This window comes from Barbus barbus, assembly GCF_936440315.1.
Source record: "Barbus barbus genome assembly, chromosome: 4".
NCBI classification, from domain to species: domain Eukaryota; kingdom Metazoa; phylum Chordata; class Actinopteri; order Cypriniformes; family Cyprinidae; genus Barbus; species Barbus barbus.
Window position 1 is genome coordinate 776,858 of NC_136732.1, and position 21,652 is coordinate 798,509.

Here is a 21,652-nt window from a genome sequence, read left to right on the forward strand (position 1 = left end):
GGATCCTCACGCCTAGGAGGAGCTGGAGACTGGAAGTCCCGACGCGGCGGATCAAAGTGCCCAGCTGGCACTAACTGAGGGCGAGCTGAGAGACTGGCAGGAACCAGCGGAGACAGAAATGAGGAACTGGCTCGATTTAGGAGAGGAGGTGGGAGAGGGAGGTTGGGAGGGAACAGAGGAGCTGGGCGGAACTAGTGGAGACGCAGGAGATTCAGGAACACTGAGAGTCACCTCCCCAACCCAGTCGATCAAATCCATATCCATAAGTTCCTCAATATATAGTCCAGTGACCAGTTGCAACTCACACTCAGTGGTGGGAGTGTGAGTGGGACTTCCTTCCAAGCCCTCGATCGCCACTAAAACTCCCTCAGGAACGGACGGTGTTGCCGGCTCACGCACTTGGTCAGAACATTCTTGAGGCTCAGGCTTCGGGGTGACAATCAGCTCACTCAGGCGATACCTCCGTGCAGCGGGATGACGGCTGGCTGGTCAATGGTTTGGGAGTGGGGCTGGAGATGTCCTAATCAGCAGGGCAGACGTTGAAGTATAGTCTATCATTCTCCATCACCCACTCCACACATATGGCGAAATTGTCCAGAGGACCGCTGCCGGGGAGTAGTGATGTTACGTTCGTGAACGAATCGTTCTTTTTGAACGAATCTTTTAGGTGAACGAATCATTCTCGTTCACGTAATCCATTGACTCATATTTCTCGTTCACTGAAACTCCTCCCTCCACCGCAGCGCGCCGCTATTGCGCGCATGCGTAGCTCTGGACCGTTTCATCTGTCAAAGAATGACTAAACCTCGAGCCAATAGCCTTCGAGTATGATACGAGGACGGAGCATGTGATTTGTTGAATCTAGTGAACGAATACGCCCTTCATTGAGTTGCTTTGAGTTTGAAAGAGTCAAATGAACTGTTACATACATACATCTCGTCTCATTATTACGTTCGTCGTTCGAACAACTGGTTCTTTGTTTTATTTTTTTATATTATTGTTTTATTTTATTATTATTATTTTTAATTTATCATTTTGTTTTATTTATTTATATTATTGTTGTTTTATGTTTGAACAGTTACATACTTTTAAATAAAAAAATATTTCATTATGTCATGCACTTTTGTTTGTTTAAAAACTGTGAAACATAAAAAAATATGGCAGTATTGATTATTTGCGTCACGTCATCCCATCTCATTTGCGTCACGTGACTCACGTCAGCAAATAGCATTTCAGCTCGGGTTTAGAAGGGGCATGTAATTGGTTGGATCAAACGAACGAATGAATATAATAGCATCATTGACCGAGATGGCTCTGTTTTGAGTCTGAACGAGAGAGAGATCTCCCGTTCGTGAACGAATTGAACGAACTGGTAGCTATACCCAGTTCGTTGACCGGGTAGGTCGGCCATTCTGTCAATCTAGTTCATCAATCAGCAGAAAGCGGATGCAAAGCACAGGTATCCGTACATATTTTACATACAGAATAACTCCTCGTTTAACATAATCTCAGATTTGAACGTGTAAATCTCTGCCTAAACAATTAAATGTTAACTAGCCTAGTATGCAAACAAATAAAAAAACACTTGTGCTTTGGTCATCCGAAAAGAGTGTAATTTAAAAGATAAAAAGAGTAATGACTTTGATCACTTATTTAGACTTATTTTATTCATTTAATGAGAAGGGCACACTTTTTAATGAAGCCAAATCGGTTTTTATTTTGTAACAAGTAAATACGTTAGTTGAACAACACATTTTGCTGCACATGCTGACGTATTTGTGTAATATGGAAAAATGGTCACTGAACAAATTAGTGAACGAATCTGAACGAATCATTTTGGTGAACGAACGAAAAATGAACGAGTCTCTGGAAAGAATCAAAATTTCATCCACTACCGGGGAGGCATGCCTTAGACTCGAGATGTAAAACACACAAAGCAAGCGGTCTGAATAGTTAGGCACGCCAACTTCAAAAAATCCCTGGTGTGAGTCTCTAGGGAGCGGTCCCTCTGCTCCAGGCATAGCAGGGCAACGTTAGGATTGTCCATGGTGACAGAAGTGGGGAAAAAAGGAAACAAAAACGCCACAAAAAAACTGTAGTCGGTCCGTTCTTCTATCACGGGTTGGTGAGGTACAAACACATGAGGACGAAGGAGATCAACAAAAAGGTATTTTAATTAGAAAATCCAGGAGACAGGCAAGTAAACCAACTTAACATTGATGTAAAATGTACGAAGATAAAATGAGAACTGAGGGCTTATAAGCAGGGACCAAACAAAGGGAACTAATGGGATAATTAACAAGACACCAGGTGAACAAAATGACTAATTAAAGAGACTGGGGAAAACTAAGTCACGGAGAAGACAGAAAACAACAGACATGTGACAGTGATACGGTAAAGCAATAAATAATAAAATAACAAAGGTCTACAATACTTACGCAGGTAACTGGAAAATAATAAACAAGAAATTAATAGTAAAACAAAATAGAGAATATGCAGCCATCAGTATGTGACAGTCAACTCCCCTCTGATGGGATCCAACTCACTTAACCCCTGGGTATACCCTGCACCTTATGAAAATTAAACATGTTTATACCAGTGGCGGCTGCTGGTCTTTCAAAGAGGGGAAGCTCATTTTTGGCCTACATCATAAAAATTGTCCATTTATTTATACATAAATTCTGCCATCGTGTGCAGTTTGCTAGCTGGCTAGTTCACCGCCTGGCCTACTGTATGAATGAATGAACGAACAAACGATCTAAAAAAACATTAAACTCGATGGTGGAAATGTGGGAATTAGGTTAAACTGAAACAAGGAATGTGGTGTATAATTGTGTGAAATGTAAAATGAAAATTGGCCAGCAATTTCGCCAAGCAAATATCAAGAAATAGTTGTAGCAGTTTGTCTTTTGACTACACTTGCAAAGTCCACTATGGGACTGAGCTCGAATCAGTGTTGCCAACTTCTTTCGATGGAAAGTAGCTAAAGCCAGTTTGAAAAGTCGCTAAATGTCGCCAGATGACGTCATGCGCTAATTGGCATATTCATTACGTCATCGCGTCATATTGCCTTTTACATTTGTTTGTCTCGCTGTGCTCATACTGTATTTTAATGCAGCCAAATTCTCAATATAACTGTTCTCCTTTATATATTTTACTGTTTATGTTGTCAGTCAACGGGATAAATATGAAATAGTGACTGAAACGCAGCCCTTTAAGAATACATAACCAGCTCTCCCTTCCAAGAAGTTAGTCTGCACAAAAATCCTAATTTATAATCGAGCCGTCGTCTGATGAAATAAAATAATACACACAAGATAAGACAAGACAATTCCTGTGCTGTGATTTCGGCTATATTTGCATGTAAAATTAGAGAAGCAACATAATATCTATTTGAACTGAACGCGCTGCTCCTCTCAGCCGCTGTCATGGTTCATGAATTCACTGGTTTCTTCATGTCTCGTGTATTGTTGTTCTTTGTGTGTGTGTGTGTGTGTGTGTGTGTGTGTGTGTGTGTGTGTGTGTGTGAGTGGGCGTGACCGCTCACTCCAGTCATCAGCGCGCCAGTTGATCTCAATTCCCGCACCAGCTGCTGCCAATCTACTCACCTATAAAGTCTCACTGCACTTTCCTCTCCTTGTCAGATCGTTGGTTGATGTCCTCCGTGTTGTTTATCGTGTGCCGTCTGCTACAGTGTTCCTGGTCCTCGTCTGTCTGGAGTCTTCGTGGTTTTCGTCTCGTCTGGATGTTCACCTGCACTGGATTCACCATCACCACTCATCACCAGCACGCTGTCCATCTAGTCCCTGCGTCACCAGCCCACCCGAGAGACTTTGCTCAGTTTGTGTCCTCTGACCAAATAAACATTCATTCTCACTTGCATCTTTGCTTCCTCCTTATTTGTCATGACAGCCGCTCACTGAACAGAGAAAGAGGTGCGCGCGCTGACCTCGCGCCGTTGCGGCAGTACCAGCGATCACAGAGACTCGCTAAGGTTTGTCAAAGAAGTCGCTAGATTTGTCGCTAGTCACTTTTGGGGAAAAAGGTAGCTAGGGTGGTCTGAAACGTCGCTAGGGTGGTCTGAAAAGTTGCTAAATTGGCAACACTGGCTCGAATAGCTTCAGCATCAGCGACTTCTTATAGGACACAATCGCTGTCAATCAAAAGGAGATGCAGTCTTTCGACAAACCCTCCAATCATCACGCAGAAGCCCGGAGTCCAGCCCCGCCCACTCCTCCATTCACCCCCAGAGACGCTGAGCATCTGTGGGCGGGATATAATCGCAGCATTTATCCAATGAGCGTCTAGTTTTGAAGCACTGAAAAAAACTGTTCAAAGCAGCTCCATAGAAGTCAATGGACGCTGGGCTTCAACAGGCAAATACACTGATGCTACGGGAATATATGAGAAGGAAATCGAGTCACCTGCTATATGTAGCTGATTCTGAACGAGCTCGTCTCTGAGATGAACGTGTTCTAACGCATTTTTAATCAATAAAATGTTAACACAATAGTACATGTTTGACCATTAATGTTTTGACATTATAGGGGAAGCCGAGCTTGAATCCATGAGTACCACAAACAGCCATGATTGTGCTACAAAAACTGTGGTTAAAACCTCTTTAGCCCTGTTGCATATTTAGCATTTTTACAGAATTAGCCATACCTGAATTTAAAAGTGTGCCCTACCCACAAACATTAGTAAATGTATAAAAATAGTCTGTACAGAAAACCCTCTAAATTTTAACACATGGTGTTGTTTTATTGTATTTGTTCATTATATTATGACAAATACACATGAAAACATTTCCTGACAAGTTACTCCACCCCTATCTCATCCAAGATGTTCATGTCTTTCTTTCTTCAGTCGCAAAGAAATTACGTTTTTTGAGGAAAACATTCCAGGATTTTTCTTTATACAGTGGACTTTTATGGTGGCCAGCAGATTGAAGATTAAAAACGCAGTTTCAATGAAACTTCAAAAGGCTCTACTCGATCCCAGCCGAGGAATAAGGGTCTTATCTAACAAAACGATCAATCTGATGTGTGCACTTGCTTGGCCATTTTTAGTTGATAAACAGGAAAGTGGGTCCAGCTGAATTAAAATGGTGATTTGTTGGATTGGTATAAAAAAGGTTATTATACCGCGGCAGCGGTCGCGGCAGTCGTCGTGTTTAGCCCTCCTAGTGTGAAGACCGACGAGTGTAAAGACCATCAACTCTACCATGCGACTCCACCGGGACCGGCAAGGGATAGAAGTATCGCTTTTTATTTTAGTTTTTTCATTTATATGTTTATTATTGAAATGTTGTGATATGCATGTGTCAATTTTATTTAATTTCTTTATTTTCTTAAATATGTGGGTATATAGAGTTGTAACTTTTAGTTTTAGTTCCTTTTTCTTATTTGTAAGTCGCTTTGGACAAAAGCATCTGCTAAATGACAAAAGTAAGTAAGTAAAGTAAATAGTATACATTTACCAAGTTACTGGATGTCTATTTTGATGTTTACTAAACACAAATAAAATGATTTGGTACAACTTAATAATTTTACATGCAAAAATAATTAAAAACATGAATTATTAATTGTTAATTACATTGTACAAGATTTGAAACTTTTTTTTTTTTGCATCATGTCATCAGTTTTCACTATATATGCTTACCTTGGGTTCTATCTTTAGGAAACATGGGGTTTCTTTTCATTGCTACGCTGATGATCTGCAAGGCTGGGAATAATGAAACAGCTTTAAATCCTCTGTTTGCCTGTTTGTAAGAGGTTAAATGCTGGATTTCTAAAAACTCCTTTTGGAATGCAGATAAAACAGGTTATTGTTTTTGGCCCCTCTGTTTCTTCGGGAATTAACATGATTGATCTTGGATATCTATAAACTTCTTTTTTTTCTCATGAGCGGAACTTAGGTGTGGAGTTTGGCAACTCTCTGAAGTTTGATAAACATATTTGCTCTGTGAAGACTTTGGAAGTTGCTATGCTTTTATCACGACTAAGCTGGACTGCAACTCTCTGTATTATGGTATTTCAAAGTCTCAAATGACCAGTTTACAAGTGGTTCAGAATGCAGCAAGGATGAAAGGATGTAGGAAATTCCCACGTCACACCTCTTCTGAAAGACCTTAGAATTGAGTTCAAAATCCTATTACTTTTCTGTAAATCTTTATATAATCGAACACACACACACTAACACCACAGACACAGCACTAACATATAACACCTGAAACATACATGTCACACAAAGCATATAATCATGTCTTAAGCAAAAGTACTAGTCAAACCTAAGAAAGAAGATTAGATAAATGAAGGGCTATTGAGGAATGTGAGCAGGGATAGATGTATGGTTGAGCAAAGGTAAGACTTAGATGATTATAAATGAAGATGTGAATAAGACATCGGTTCATTTTAGCTGTTGTAGACTGTAAGGACCTTTGAAATATCTGCATTTGGTGAAGTGATATAAACATGTAATGCTGTGAAGACCTGTCTGGAACTACTTTAGCTGCGCGTTTCCCTGAAAAATAACTGCACACCTTAGAATATTAACCAACCAATCAAAATGAAGCCCAGCCCAGTAGTATAACAATCATTTACTTTTTAGCTGATGCTTTTTTCCCTATGGTACACAGTTTATGAGTAAAAAAGTTCCCTGGACTCTTGTATTGTTAGTGCCATGCAGGACTGATGGAGTCATGAGTTCACAATTACTTTCAGTGTCTGATACACTCGAGGGAAAAGTTCCTGGGAGTTTCCATTCAGTGTCATCAGAAACAAGGTTTATCACAGGTTAATAATGACAATCTTCTGTACTCTTCTTGTTTCTGGAATATTACTGTTTTGTTGATCATAGCTCAGATATACAAGATGTCATTCAAGTCTGTGTGATATGGTACCACAAAAAAGAAAACGTATCTTTTTATGTGGCTGCACATTCTGGAATCAATCCAAGCTTCTTGTATCTGCTGTCATGTGTTTTCCAGTTTGCAGTTGCTTATTCTGAAAGTAACACTAAGTGAAACTGCACATTGTTCATTGCTCAGTCAACAGGAGGAGCTCCAGTCAGTCAACAGAGAATAACCAGAGACCTACTGAGAGCCCAGGAACATCCCCTAACTCACTCTAGACCAATCAGCATCGAGAGTCTGGACCTGAAGGTGTGTCTAAGAAATATATCAGGAAGCTGCAACATGAACACAACTCAGACTGAAGTTAGACTGGAGAGAACTAAAGCACACAGGTAAGAGACGTTCCTTCATTCAGATCATTCTAGCTCTTGTGCTGCAAACAATACAATGTCCAGTGTTTTACAGTCAGCTTCAGCTTCAGCACATTCTTCATGTTTGGTTTTGCTCCTGCAGATGATCATGTGTGACCGTGTCTTCATGTTGGTGACTTAATTCTAGCACTCAATGTGTGTGTGTGTGTGTGTGTGTGTGTGTGTGTGTGTGAGAGAGTCTACAGCCTGACTTGTCTTGATAGATGTTCTGGCCATGTTTTGTTAGAGCGCAAAGGACTTTGTTTATGTGACATGATTAACTTGTAGAAACCAGCATCAACTAAACCCAGTCTGATTATAGACTGTAGCTGGACACAAACAGATCTGACAGCATTTATCTTATTCAGCCTGCTTGTGTAGTTTGTTGTGAAAGTGAAAGTTCCCCGAGCAGAAAGAGGAAATGTTGCTCATGTGGGGAGTTACTGCACTGTGTAATGCAGGATTATTGGAGTATTTCTCAATGCGGTTGAGTAAAGGAAGTGAAATGTGTTTGGGTCTCCAGTGGCCATGGACAAACCAGTGTGCTTGATTGACACGGCGTCCGACGGGAAGCTGTGTGTCCAGCGGTCAGCGTTGCAGGTTCTGGAGCAGATCCAGCAGCCCGTGGTGGTGGTGGCCGTGGTGGGTCTCTACCGCACCGGGAAGTCCTACCTGATGAACCGACTGGCGGGGAAGCAAACAGGTCAGCAGCATCCAAACGCTCAAACGCTGTTGTTCAAATGATTGCATGCGAGTCATTGTGGGGTTTCTGGTGTGTGGTTATCAGGGTTTGGACTGGGCAGCACAATCGAGTCCAAGACGAAGGGCATCTGGATGTGGTGCGTGCCTCACCCCACTAAAGCAGAAACCACTCTGGTGCTGCTGGACACCGAGGGACTCGGGGACGTGGACAAGGTGAAGTAACAAATTGACCAAAGTAATAGTGCCCAAGGGTCCAATAATAACACTTTCACTTCTGCAGCAGAGATTTATGCCCCTTTTACAAGATGTAAAATTAGTCTCTGATGTCCCCAGAGTGTGTACATGAAGTATTAGCTCAAAATACCCAACAGTAGAGCCCTGCACTGGCCTCAGATATAGGCCCTAGCCCTGCCCTTGACCGACAGCTTATCAGAAGTCTTGGTCTTTTTTCCCACTTCTCCCAAAACAGCTTATACTACTGTTTCAGCTATTAAAGTAGTTCAGTTTAGTTTGTAATGGCAAAGTGATTATATTTCCTTTTGTTTTTTTATCAAGTTCATTTAGAAAAACGTTTGAAGCATTTGTTCGTTAAATATAGGGGTTTTTTTTTTAAGTAACGACCAAGCGGCCAGTAGCAGACAGTAAGTTGATTATAGTCTGTTTGATAAATTTTGCCTTCTCAAATCATCACGTCTTGCCTAAAATAAAATCTATAGATAATATTACAGATAGTCAATCTAAAAAGGTGACCGTACAATAACAACTTTCAACCAGTTCGGTATGCAAATGAGTGGTCTGAACTTATTTTCCAAGTGCATATTTTATTTTGGTCGCACATTCAGCATGTTGTTGGCTTTTGAGAATGGACAGATGTCTTCAGTGTAGCGTTAGCTTGCTAGTGTGCTGTAAAGTGGAGATGGGGACATCTCGACCTGCTTAAATGGAGCACTAAATGTTATAGCCTGTAGCTGTGTGAGGACCTTTCATTGAGTTGAATGTGAATGCAAATTCAAGGCCATTTCCAGTTTACTATTCTTCACATATGTGGTTCTGCATCTCAGGGGGACTCGAAGCATGACAGCAACATCTTCAGTCTGGCTGTGTTACTGAGCAGCACTCTGGTCTACAACAGTCGAGGGACGATCGACAACAGGGCTGTAGAGGAGCTGCAGTATCCTTTGAACATTTATCTAGATTTGAATTAATTAATTTGCTTATTTGCAAAAGAAAGAGATTGTTCAGATGTTTACCACAATTTCACACTGGAAAAATGTGCTTGCTTTATGTCAAAAATATATTTATATAGTTACATGTAAAAACATGACTGGCAGAAGTTAATTTAATTGCAATATTCCATTATGCAGTTTTTGGCAGCTAAACCCTGTTCTCTCTCTAAACCTAACAATTTCTTTAAAGTATACACTATATAAAGAAAAAACATGATAGACAGGCAAGTGTAATCACAATAACTTATTCCAAAAGTGACAGCAAGCAGTACCAAAGTACTCCAAACACAGTTTAATTTGAAGTGCTGTCTGGTGCTATACAACTGTTTATAGTGATGTATAGAGTAGTATTGCACGATATGCCGGTACTAAAAAGGTATTGCAATACCCTGCTTTTAAAAATGGTATGATTCCTCATTTTATCAGTATCGCTTCTTTAAGAATGAAAGCAGTTTAATAAGAGCCGTATTTCCTGAGTTGTCGACATGTGGCAGCAGAGCAGAGTGTGTGCAGCGCTCTGCTTCATTCCCTGCAGGCACACTGGCCATGCCAACTTTATATATCCACACAACATAGGACTGTACTTACAAGACAAGAAACATGCATGAAAAAAAAAAGTATTTAAAAAAAAATTCAGTACAGTGTGCACGTTATCACACACCTGAAGTGATTCAATATTGATTTGATTAATTGATATGAATCAAAACGTATAATTTATACTTTATTAACGACACGTCCAGCGAGCATTAAACCAGTATATCTTAGCAATTGTTTATTTCGTGGCCACGATAATAATACAGAATTGATTTGGGTAAATTTTGAGCACAGGTAGCAGGCTCTGGGCAAAGTTTTGACTTGAATATTACACAACAGAAGACAAAAGATTTCTTTATAAATGAATCAAAGTTTATTTGCTAATCTACGATAAAATACTACACAAAACACACATATACAGGAATGCGATTTGAAGAAAGTTAAAGTATAGCACTATTTGCTATTTCAAAAGGTCTACCAGGGGCAGATCACGAGCAGAGAACCTTATTATCTTATTAAGACCATCAGCTCAGTGAGGTATGAAGATAGTTATTACTTGCTCTGAGTTGTTCCGTTCCTTTCCTAGTTGAGGGAACCCCCGGGCTGGTGATTGCCTGCTGAAGTCGTCGTTGTGTGATGTCACTGCGGAAACCCTCCTGTGAGTGGTTGGTTTCCTGGTGATGCAAGAGTGGCGACGCTTTGAAGTTCTTTACAGTTCTTGCGGCTTCAGGTGTTAAAGTTTCTTTGGTCGGAACTTTGACGAAGTGGTTTGAGTCTGGGTGATCAGCTGGGTGTTAGTCGTGAGCGCTTCGCCGCGCGATCAGGGACAAAGCCAAAGATTTCAAGCAGCGAGCAAAGCTTTTTTTGCATCCATTTTTAAAAGGCCAGATTTGGGTCCAATCAGGGGCGACTGTCCCAATCAGATTGTCCCTGTAGGGCGGAGCCCCGCCCCGCACGGCTTCTCATCCGTGCATACATTATCTGTTAATCAGTTTATCACATGAAAAAAATATCCTGGCAGATTTCTATATGTGTTATAATCATGCCTTATGATGCTAAAAGTCAACGTTCATCCACACCAACTTTTTGCTAATGAAACAAACTTTCATTCAACATCAAACAACAGGTATTTGGCATATACAAAGTACATACCCATGTAGTATATAAAATTAGGGTAAGGCATAGATTAAACTATCCTAAATTCTAAATAGTTACACCAACCTTATGAAACTAAACATTAGTGATCTGTTTACAGGGAAAGGTTATGCGTCAATTAAAATTACCATCGGTTCCAATAACACAGCAAGCTTATAAATGACATAAATTCAACCTACATATTGTTGCGCCCCGTCTAGGGAAGAAGCGCAACATGAAAAGACTAGCACGAAACAAAAGATTTTCAACAACAATATTTATTGGGAGTTTAAATTCAGGAGCCGACAAGGCCAAAATATCAAACAAAATTTTCTGGTTTTTAAACCTCTACCTTGCCTAACCAAAATAAAATGAAATAAAATACAATTCACTACCCTAATTGCCTAACACCAAAACAGAGAACAAAAGTATTCACAAACAAAAGAAAAATGGCATCGGACTCCCTACTATCCCGATTTAGTATTTACAATATTAAAAAAACTATTTACAAAGCCAAGCAAAACCCAGGTTTAAAGGGCATTCCAAAAATCAGTGTCAAACAGGCAAATGGGCCAAATAAACCAGTACATCTTTGATACAACACTTGCAACCAGACACAAAACAAAGCAAACTGTACTCAATCTCACAACTCTCTAAATACAACCTCTCACAAAAACTCTGCACTATACAAAACTAACTGCTCAGTTCACAAGATGGCAAAACAATCTCCTGAAGAAGTGATGTTGTGACTTTTAAAGTTCCGTAGACCAATCAGGAGACAGGAACAATCAGCCTGCAGGAGCCAATCGGATGACTTTCCCTAGGGAGAGCAGAAACACAGACAGCCCCAACACAGCAGAGAAAACAGAATAACCACAGGGTTGTAACAATATATATTGTATACATTGCTTTTAATAGCAGCAGCAATGATTATTTGTCCTTTTGGAACACTTTATAACAGTTTGAATCGTTATTCTGTCAAAGAGGGGAAAAGACAAGCGTTTCTTTTAGGAATGTGAATCAAAACGGGAGGTGTCCGGGGGTCACGAGAATGTCACTTTGGATGTGTATCTGTAAAACTTCAACAAAACTGTTTCATTCATAAATGATGTTTTAGATGCTGTTAAATCAATATTATACATTTTATTGTCTATGTAAATGTACATGGTGGATCTACACTTAATGTAAAATATATACAAACACTAATGGAATCATGTTGGACAGTCACTTTGAGTTCATACCTAAACAAACTGTCAGATATGTTACTGAACTAACAGAGTGCATCAAGGTCAAATCATCAGACGAGGATGTTGATGATTCAAATGAATTTGTGAAGTTCTTCCCCAGTTTCATCTGGGCAGTGAGGGACTTCACCCTGGAGCGAAAGATTGATGGCAAAGATGCAACAGAGAATGATTATCTAGAGTTTGCTCTCAAGCTGAAACATGGTAATTTAAATATGGTACAAAAGATTATTTTAAGAGCCCTCACAGTCACTATCACAATGTGCTCTTGTAATGAGTTTTTCCAAAATTAATGGAAAAATTGAATCTCTGTTTTATTTGAAACTCTAGTACAGAGCCATTAATAGTTAGAGGTATTGAGCCAGTGTTATGGAACTGGTGAGGTAAGCTGAGAAGCATAATCTTCAATCTTATCACCGTATAGATAAAGAACATTGTTAGCCATCTTTTTTTCTTTCTTTTTTTTTTTGTCAGAAATACATTTAAAATAAATGAATCAGAAGGACTTACAAGTCAGATCTACCTAAAATTGGTGGAGGCTACCATGCAAGGTGCCATAACCCAACCATCAGGAGCAAGCGTGTCTTGCCCAAAGACACTTCATCAATTGGTTAGGTGAAACTGGGACTCAAGCTGGGAATCTCCCAGTCAACATATCTACTCCCTGAACCAGTGTTGTTCATCACAGCAGAGTGTGTTCTCCCTGTTCCAACTCTAGATCAGTGGTTCTCAATTCCAGTCCTTGCAACCCCCTGCTCTGGACATTTTGTATGTATCTCTTACACTTCAGATATTTGTTCTATCTGACCGTAAGTGCTTTGCAAAGTGGACATCACAGGATATTTCACCATTATTCCATTTGGAAGGGAGCGCATATGTTCCATTTAAAGGGCATTAAAGTGTGCGAGATGTGAATTTAATTGTATATATTTACACAGGTGTATATTATGTTACTTCTCTAGTAAGTCTTGTCTGTGTGTGAAGACACTGCAGGCTGCGGTGTAGCGCAAATCCGAGAGCGATTGTTCGAAGGGAAGAAAACTTCAATGGATTTTCCCTGCTCAGGGAGTAGGGAGCAAGGAACACTGTGTAGGGACCATGTCAATCGGAACATAATTCATTTATTAAGCCCTCAAGCTGGTTATCTGAATTAGGTGTGTTAAATGAGAGACATGCAAAATATGCAGAGCAGTGGTAAGTGAGGACTGGAATTAGGAACCACTGCTGTAGATCAGGGCCACTGTCTTGGAGAGTTTAGCTCCAACTTGCCACAACCTCCAACCTGCCTGGAAGTTTCTAGTATGCCTAGTAAGACCTTGATTAGCTGGTGCAGATGTCTTTAATTGGGTTTGGAGCTAAACTCTGCAGAACACTGGCCCTCCAAGAGCAGGATTGAAAACCTAGATGATAGCATAAATTTATAAAAAATGTGGATGGAAAGGGTTCAAAGTGGAGAAAAAAAAATGTCCAGCAACAATGTGGCCCAGAAGAGTAGCTGAATCAGCCACACTCTGCTCAAAGGACAGACACTCTTTTTTTAACTTTACAAATATCTAGAACTGAGAAAAGCTACAGCTTGTGTTCATCTCTTCTAGGAACATCAAAAAAAGTGATGGAGCACAACCTTCCCAGGGAGTGCATCCAAAAATTCTTCCCATCCAGGACATGCTTCACGTTCCCGTTTCCAACCGCCCCAGAGAACGTGTCTCATCTGGAGAGACTGGATCCTGCTGACCTTTCCTCTGAGTTCCTGGAGGTTACAGGACGTTTCTGCAAGTTGGTCTTTGACAAGAGTGAGGTGAAGAAGCTGAAAGATGGATACACGGTCACTGGCAGAGGTGATTCAGAAGGACATTTGAAAAGCTTGCATATGTGCTTTCAGTGGAATATCTATTGCTCAATCATTTTGTTTGACTTCTTTCCTTCTTTGAAAGTTCTGGGTCATCTAGCAAAATCATACACAGACACCATCTCTAGTGGAGCTGTGCCGTGTCTGGAGAATGCTGTGATCGCCATGGCACTGATTGAGAATCAAGCTGCGGTGCAGGAGGGGCTTGAGGTGTACCAGAGTGGAATGGAGAAGCTGAAGAACTCCTTCCCTCTGGAATTAAAGGTTGTGTCCTTGGAACACCAACGTCTCAGTGGCATGGCAACACAAACCTTCATGACTCGATCTTTCAGGGACACTGACGGGGAGCACCTGAAATCTCTAGAGGTTAGCTGGATCTCTCTCTGAGGAGGTGCTTTGAGCTTACTGATAGACAGATGTTCTTTCAGAGTAGTGAATGAGATCTGGAGATTCTCACTTATTCCATATTCTCATATATGTCATTCTGTGCTGACAGTGTTATTTTGAATAAACAAGTCAGACCAAAGAGCAAGCCCTAAGTCACCAAAGAACTGAAACACTGTCTGTATGTTTTTAGGAAAAAGTTAATAAACTCTTTGATGGATACCTGTGCCAAAATGAGCAAGCTTCAAAGAAAAGATGCGAGGATCTTCTGTCATCCCTCTCAGCAACAATGAATGAAAAACTCCAACAGGGCATCTATGCTAAATCTGGTGGCTATGATCTCTTCTGCAAGGATCTGGAGGACATTGTGAAGAAATACAACAGCCAGACCAATAAAGAAGTCAAGGTCCTGTCTATATTGCAAAACCTAATGACATTTTAAAACAATGGAAGTCATTGAGATGTTCTGATAGAGCTTCTGTGTGTGTCAACAGGCTGAAGCGGTCTTAGAGGTGTTTCTGAAGCAGAAGTCTGTGGATTCTAAAGCTATTCTGCAGGCCGACAAAAAACTGACTGAGAAGGAAAAAAAGATTAAAGGTAAGAGTTCCCCATTCTTAAATTCTGACCAGGCTGCTTGTGAAAGACGTGCTCAACGGTGTAGGTACTTGTTTAGGTGATAAGCTTCAAATGCAATAAATGGTTGAAGCAGTTTCAAGAGTCCAAGAATAATTTTGCTTTCAGAGAACAGATAACAACTGCAGTCCCAGGTGTAGATTTCAGGGGGCTATTCATGCCGTTATCATTATGAATCAAGAACAGTGTGATTCAGGCCAGCACCTGTAACTCTTCAGGCTCTGTTTTAATGGTTTTAAATCAGGTGTAACTTAGTTGTCGGGCCAGAACCTGAATGTTACATTCAGTATGTTAATAACTCAAAAAAACACTCCATAGATGAAAACAAAGTCTTTCACAGAAGTGGAATGAATAATTTAAAATATTTTACCTTGCAGTTTGTATGTGCCTTAAAATAAAATAGACTGTTAATCTCATGGTTTGAGTCTTTTGTAAAGCAAATCTGTAAAGCATCTCTTTCCTTCCTCTTCTTTTTGTCAATGTCCAGAGGAAACAGAGAAAGCCGTACTCCTGGAGCAGGAAATCAAAGCTAAAGAGGAGGAGCAGCGACAGTTACAAGAGAAAATGGAAGCAGAAAGACAGAGTAATGAAGAGAGGATGAGACAGATGAGGGAGAAGATGGATGAGGAGATTAGGCTTCAGAGAGAGGAAGCTGAGCGTGCCATGGACAGCAAACTGAGGGAGCAGGCCGCTCTGCTGGAGAAGGGCTTTCAGGACAAGGCTGACATGATGAGCCAAGAGATGGAAGAGTTCAAGAAACAGAACACTGAAGCTGAGAGTAATAGAGCTCGAGAGTTTGCAGAGCTGTTAGAGAACTCCAACAAGAGACATGAGGAGTCTATGGCCATGATGATGCAGCAGCACAGTGAACAGATGAAGGCTTTACAGCACCAGATGAGTGCGCGCTCTTCAGGTGGATGTTGCATCTTGTGAAATGCATTAACTCTGTGATCATCAGAGGCATGTAATTGTACAATTTACTTACTTTAAAATGATTCTGCACCTCTACATATAACAGCATTGAAAGTATTGTCTCCATACAGTTAAACTACAATTAAACTGAGTGCTAACTATGATTATTCAGACATGTAATTGACCCTTTGCAAAGACCCCCTTAGTTAGCGTTTTGTGGCTCTCTAATGTGTTGTGACCAGTGTTGGGAAGGTTGATTTGGAAATGTAATAGTTACAGATTACAAGCTCACCTATTTAAAATATAATAGTAGTGTACCTTTTTCAATTACTTTATTAATGTAACTGATTACTTTTCTAAATTTGTAATGAATGAATGTTTCTGTTAATAATTTTCAAACATTTACACCATGCAGGGTTAACCTTACAGTAGTAATCAACACTGATTACTGTCAGACTTTCAAAATCCTTGAATTAAGATGATAATAATTGAACACATCCACTACAAAATCAGACTTTAGTATCACCTTATACTTTGAGATTGATCTGAAGTTCAATGCAGATTTAAAATCATAAGAAATAGTTTACTGATACTGTTTTTGAAGCCAAATCTTCGCATAACTACTGGAAACACTGGCATCTAACAATGCTTTGGAAATAAAGACAATTATCTAATAAGCATGTGTCCTATTCTGTGTACAAAACTACTGAAATATTGGTGTCTTTTCGAAACATTGGTGTCTGTTTGTATATATGACGAGTTTTCTCAACTAAAATTGTAAAATGCTCATTAAGTGACTAAGATCAGTTGAAGAGATTATGTTTATGTGTTCATGTACTAATATATTGAGGCAGAGGCTAAAAACAACGCTTCAGTGTAGTAAATGAAACCGCGCATCTGTGCCATTCATTTCCACAGAGACATGCAGAACGCGCTGGATCTTTTTGCGGCTTAATATTCACAGACTCTAGTCCATAGCACATTTTGATTAAAGTGTACTGACCTACTTTTGATTTATTCATCCAAAATGTGGCATCAGTGACATTTTGCGTTATAGGAATTCCATTTTAATGACTGGATTCTACAAACCAGTCCGTGTTTTACGCATCGCGGAAACTACAGAGCCATACATTTTAGAGAAGTCAGTGCAATTTGGGAGAGAAATCAATTAAATCTATATGTGGATGTGTGTAAATATTCAAATGTAACCCCCTTTGTAATCGTTAACGTCTTCATTAATAACTGTAATTTAATTACACATTTTTGCTTAGTAACTGTAATTACAGTTACATTTATTTTTAAATTTAATTACGTAACACCATTACATGTAACTAGTTACTCCCCAACACTGGTTGTGACTAGGGTTGCAAAGCGGTGGAAAATTTCCGGTAACTTCCCAAAAATCCCCAGAAGATTCCAAAACAATCTTGAAAAATTCCACCGTTTTGCAACGCTAGTTGTGACATATCATTCTGAGTTATGATTGGTCAGATCCCCTGTCAATCAAACTCCCGGGGAAGGGTGAATTGAGACAAATATTCAGTTAATTTCACATCTAGAATCTCATTTTCATTGTTCATCTTTTCACTGAATCTGTTGTCTGTATACAAATAAAAATAATGACGTCAAGGGAGATCGTCAAAATATGCAACGTAAGTTTGCAAGTGCAAAACTATCAGCCCTTTAGGCTCAAAATGTAGGAAAGAGGAGGCTAATGTGCATAGACTGATTAACTAAATGGACAACTGGGCGAGTTTTCAGGGGGGCACAATGCAAACTGTTTCTCCAAGACAAGCGATGCATTTACAAACATCTGTCTTTGCATGATTTATTTATTTAGTCATTTAGCAGACGCTTTTATCCAAAAGGACATAAGAAGCAATCAAAACCAACAAAAGAGCAACAACGTGCAAGTGCTATTACAAGTCTTGGTTAGCCTAAGTTGTAGCCTGGTTGTACAGATAATTATTATTTATTTATTTATTTTATTTTTTTTTAAATAAAAAGACAGATAGATATAATAAAATTAGAATAGAGAGTGCTAGAGTTAGAGGGTCAAGTAAAGATGGAACAGATGAGTTTTTAGCCGTTTCTTGAAGATGGGTAAGGATTCGGCTACACGGATTGAGTTGGGCAGGTCATTCCACCAGATGGGAACAGTTCATGAAAAAGTCTGTGAAAGTGTTTTTGTGTGTCTTTGGGATGGCACAATAATGCGTTGTTCACTTGAAGAACGCAAGCTTCTAGAGGCACATAAGTCTGAAGTAATGAATTTAGGTAAAGGGGTGCAGAGCCAGAGGTGGTTCTGTAGGCAAACATTAATGCCTTGAATTTAATGCGAGCAGCTATTGGTAGCCAGTGCAAATTGATGCACAGAGGCGTGACGTGCGTTCTTTTCTGCTCATTAAAGATTAATCTAGCAGCGGCATTTGGGATTAATTGTAGAGGATTAATAGAATTGGCTGGAAGACCTGCCAAGAGAGCATTGCAATAGTCCAGCCTGGACAGAACAAGAACCTGAACAAGGAGTTGTGTTGCATGTTCTGAGAGAAAGGGCCTGATCTTCTTAATATTATATAATGCAAATCTGCAGGACCGGGCAGTTTTAGCAATGTGGTCTGAGAAATTCAGCTTATCATCAATCACAACTCCAAGGTTTTTGAAGGAGTTATGGTAGATGAGCCTAACTGGAAGGTGAGATTGTGATGAAGCGTTGGGTTAGCTGAAACTACAAGCAGTTCTGTCTTAGCTAGGTTGAGTTGAAGGTGATGGTCCATCGTCCAGCAAGAAATGTCTGTTAGACACGCTGAGATGCGAGCAGCTATCGTCGGATCATCAGGATGGAATGAGAGGTAGAGTTGAGTGTCATCAGCATAGCAGTGATATGAAAAGCCATGTTTCTGAATGACAGAACCTAGTGATGCGATGTAGACAGAAAAGAGAAGTGGTCCAAGAACTGAGCCCTGAGGCACCCCAGTAGTTAGATGTTGCGGCTTGGATACCTCACCTCTCCAAGATACTTTGAAGGACCTATCAGAGAGGTAAGACTCAAACCACTGGAGTGCGGTTCCTGAGATGCCCTTTCTCAATAGGGTTGATTTCCTAAACGTTCCCTCCCACTCCACGTAATATCTGCTCTGTCCCCGGATCCATGCATTCTGTGCAAGCAGAGCATTTTCATGTCGATCAGATTAAAGCATTCATTCTCGCTGGGAGCATGCTGTGCTGTGACGTGTCCCATTCAGAGAAACACCACACTCATGAATGTGTGAATCCACTACAGAGCATCAGCAGTGAACTTTTACATAACCAGTGCCACACAAGAAAGTGGCGGAGTGTAACTGAGTACGTTTTTAACTTAATTTTCAGCTCAAAACATCTCAAATTACATAGCTATCCACCTTTTTTGCAATACAGAAGCTCTTTTCTGTGTATGTGAGAGACTTCAAATTCATTAGCTGCTAATTACCTTTTTCCTAACGAGGCTACTGCGTTAATGATGGGAGGCTTGGGGAAGTTCCCCTCAAAAGACTGAAACAAAATCATAAGGTTGTGATATGTTAAGTAATATGATAAATATAAGTAATATGATGAAAATACTAGTTGCCAGTATGTTTGAAAATGATTTTGTTAATGAAATATAAGCGAATGAGCTGAGGACAACAATGACTCAAAAAAGGCTACATGCATTTTGTTTGTTGGCCACAGGTCTGAAATGGTTAGCAGTTTGGATTTTCAGGATGTGAATAACCCATTATAACTGCAATATTAAATGTGACCTATAACGCCCCTTTTTAAAGGATGCAATAAAACTCTCAAGTGTCCCTAGAATATGTCTGTGAAATTTCAGCTCAAAATACCCCACAGACAATTTATTATATCATTTTGAAAATGCCTATTTTAAGAGGAATCAGAACAGGCTGTTTTCGTGCATGTCTCTTTAAATGCAAATGAGCTGCTGCTCCCTGCCCCCTTTTCCAGACACTCAAATACTCTGCCAAAACAAAACATCTGTTTGGTTTTAATTATCATGTCTGTCACGGTCACGTGACATTGCAAGACATCATGGAAGTTTATTATTTGCAAGTGTTTTAAAGCCATGTAACATCTGATATAGGGTTTTCTCAGCACACACACCCAAAGCACGCGCACAGAACGCTGGCTGTCAGACTGTCAGTACTAATCTATGTTCTCTTTCATGTCGTATTGTGCTTAAATGTCAAAAACACAAAACTTTCACATAAACACATGTTTTAAATGTCTGCTATGTTGCATGTGAGCTTTTGTGGTGGGATGTACAAAAGGTCTTGTAGTTACAGCCTTCTTCTACTAGGCATCTCCCGTCACAGTCTCTGTCTGTTTAGTTTCTTTGAAGTTTGGTTTTCCTTGTTCCTGTTTTGTCTGTGTTCTTAGACATCTTTAGTTTTCATAGATTCCGATTACTCCCTCATTTGTTTCCATGTTTACTCATTAGTTCTCACCTGTTCTGATTCATTTAATCATCTGTCTATTTAAACACAGTTTCTTTGTCCAATATTGTATTTTAATTAAGTGTATGATTGCCATTTCTGTCTCCTAGTAATTCTAATTCTCCTAGTAGTTTTGTGTGTGATTGCTGACAGTCAGACCACCTGACATCTCCTATAGGCTCGCCATTTATTGGTCACAATGCTTGTGCCTCTCCTAACATGCCAAATCATTGTGGGCGCCAGGTCATTTCTGAGCACCCTCTTACAATCTTAAGGACTGGTCTTCTTGTAGTTTGGCTAATTTCCAGGATACCCAGGACCCATGTCTTGCTTCTCTGCCATGATTGTTGACATGTAAAGCCTGATTAGGACGGTAATTGTTTCTCATGGGCACATAAGTGATTTGCAACATTTACAGGGGTTAGTCAGGAATTTTATTGGAGCTTTTACGAACAAAAAGAAGAAAGAGAAGAAAAGCATGTAAATGTGAAATGGGTCATTATTATGGCAGCAACAGATATGCAATATAATTGTATAATATGTATATAGGCCAATAATTACATATATAAAAATATAAACTAAGCAGCTTTGTTATGTAAATAACTAATTTCTGCACATTTTTAATGACATCCATCCATGAGAGATAAAATGCAAGACAGAAAACTATGTTTCGTTATATTTACTGATATTTAACACAATCTGTCTTATGTAAGGATCCACACAGATTTTACTTGCACTTCTGCAAAGTTCAATTCAATTATTAGGATTTAGTTTCAATTTTAGTCTAGCTCCGTGTTCAATCTGAGTGATCAGATCAAGTGATCATTACATTTAGGCAATATTTCTAATTGAACATTGATCACAAATATCGATTGTTTATTAATTTAGATATTCGATTATTCTGGAAATCTCATACTTTCAATTATTTGTTCACTGTTATCGCTTAGTGTAGTGTATCAGAGTGAATCAGACAATTTCAGATTCGATCAGATTGGTGTTAAAACAACCCAAAGAGTCAAATTCCACAAAGAGGAATCAATCTTTTCTGCCCAGGACAACAAGACAATGTCATAAAACATTAACACAAAAGAAGACTTATTGATAATTCCATCTCAGGAAGGAGACTTGAGGGCAAGAAACTCAAGATTAATGATTGAAGAGGCAACATCATCACCATCACATAAGGGAAATCAGTAGTAGAGACCTTGTTGGGTAGTTTCCCCCACCCAGGACAAAGACCAGGCTTCTTCTAGACATTTTGACCTTGTGTTCCTCACAAAGCACATCCTCACGTTCACAGAA

The 21,652-nt window shown here is 39.7% G+C and overlaps 1 protein-coding gene across 1 annotated transcript; it reads left to right on the forward strand.

Annotated features, from left to right (window-relative positions):
• Nucleotides 1-7,046: 7,046 nt before the first annotated feature.
• LOC306868651 (guanylate-binding protein 4-like) lies at nt 7,047-17,530 on the forward strand. Its single transcript, XM_079414914.1, has 10 exons — nt 7,047-7,245; nt 7,787-7,966; nt 8,051-8,178; nt 9,027-9,136; nt 12,117-12,307; nt 13,699-13,941; nt 14,038-14,318; nt 14,530-14,742; nt 14,831-14,933; nt 15,457-17,530. Exons 2-10 carry the CDS (start codon nt 7,792-7,794, stop codon nt 15,900-15,902), a joined length of 1,890 nt encoding a protein of 629 aa, XP_079271040.1. The 5' UTR covers nt 7,047-7,245; nt 7,787-7,791; the 3' UTR covers nt 15,903-17,530.
• The last annotated feature ends 4,122 nt before the right edge of the window (nt 17,531-21,652 follow it).

Bases quoted from the DNA above. Each gene is read 5' to 3' on its own strand.
- LOC306868651 (XM_079414914.1), top strand. From the start codon at position 7,792: ATGGACAAACCAGTGTGCTTGATTGACACGGCGTCCGACGGGAAGCTG. The intron at 12,308-13,698 runs GTAATTTAAATA...CATCTCTTCTAG, and splicing joins TGCTCTCAAGCTGAAACATG to GAACATCAAAAAAAGTGATG. The intron at 14,319-14,529 runs GTTAGCTGGATC...GTATGTTTTTAG, and splicing joins AGCACCTGAAATCTCTAGAG to GAAAAAGTTAATAAACTCTT.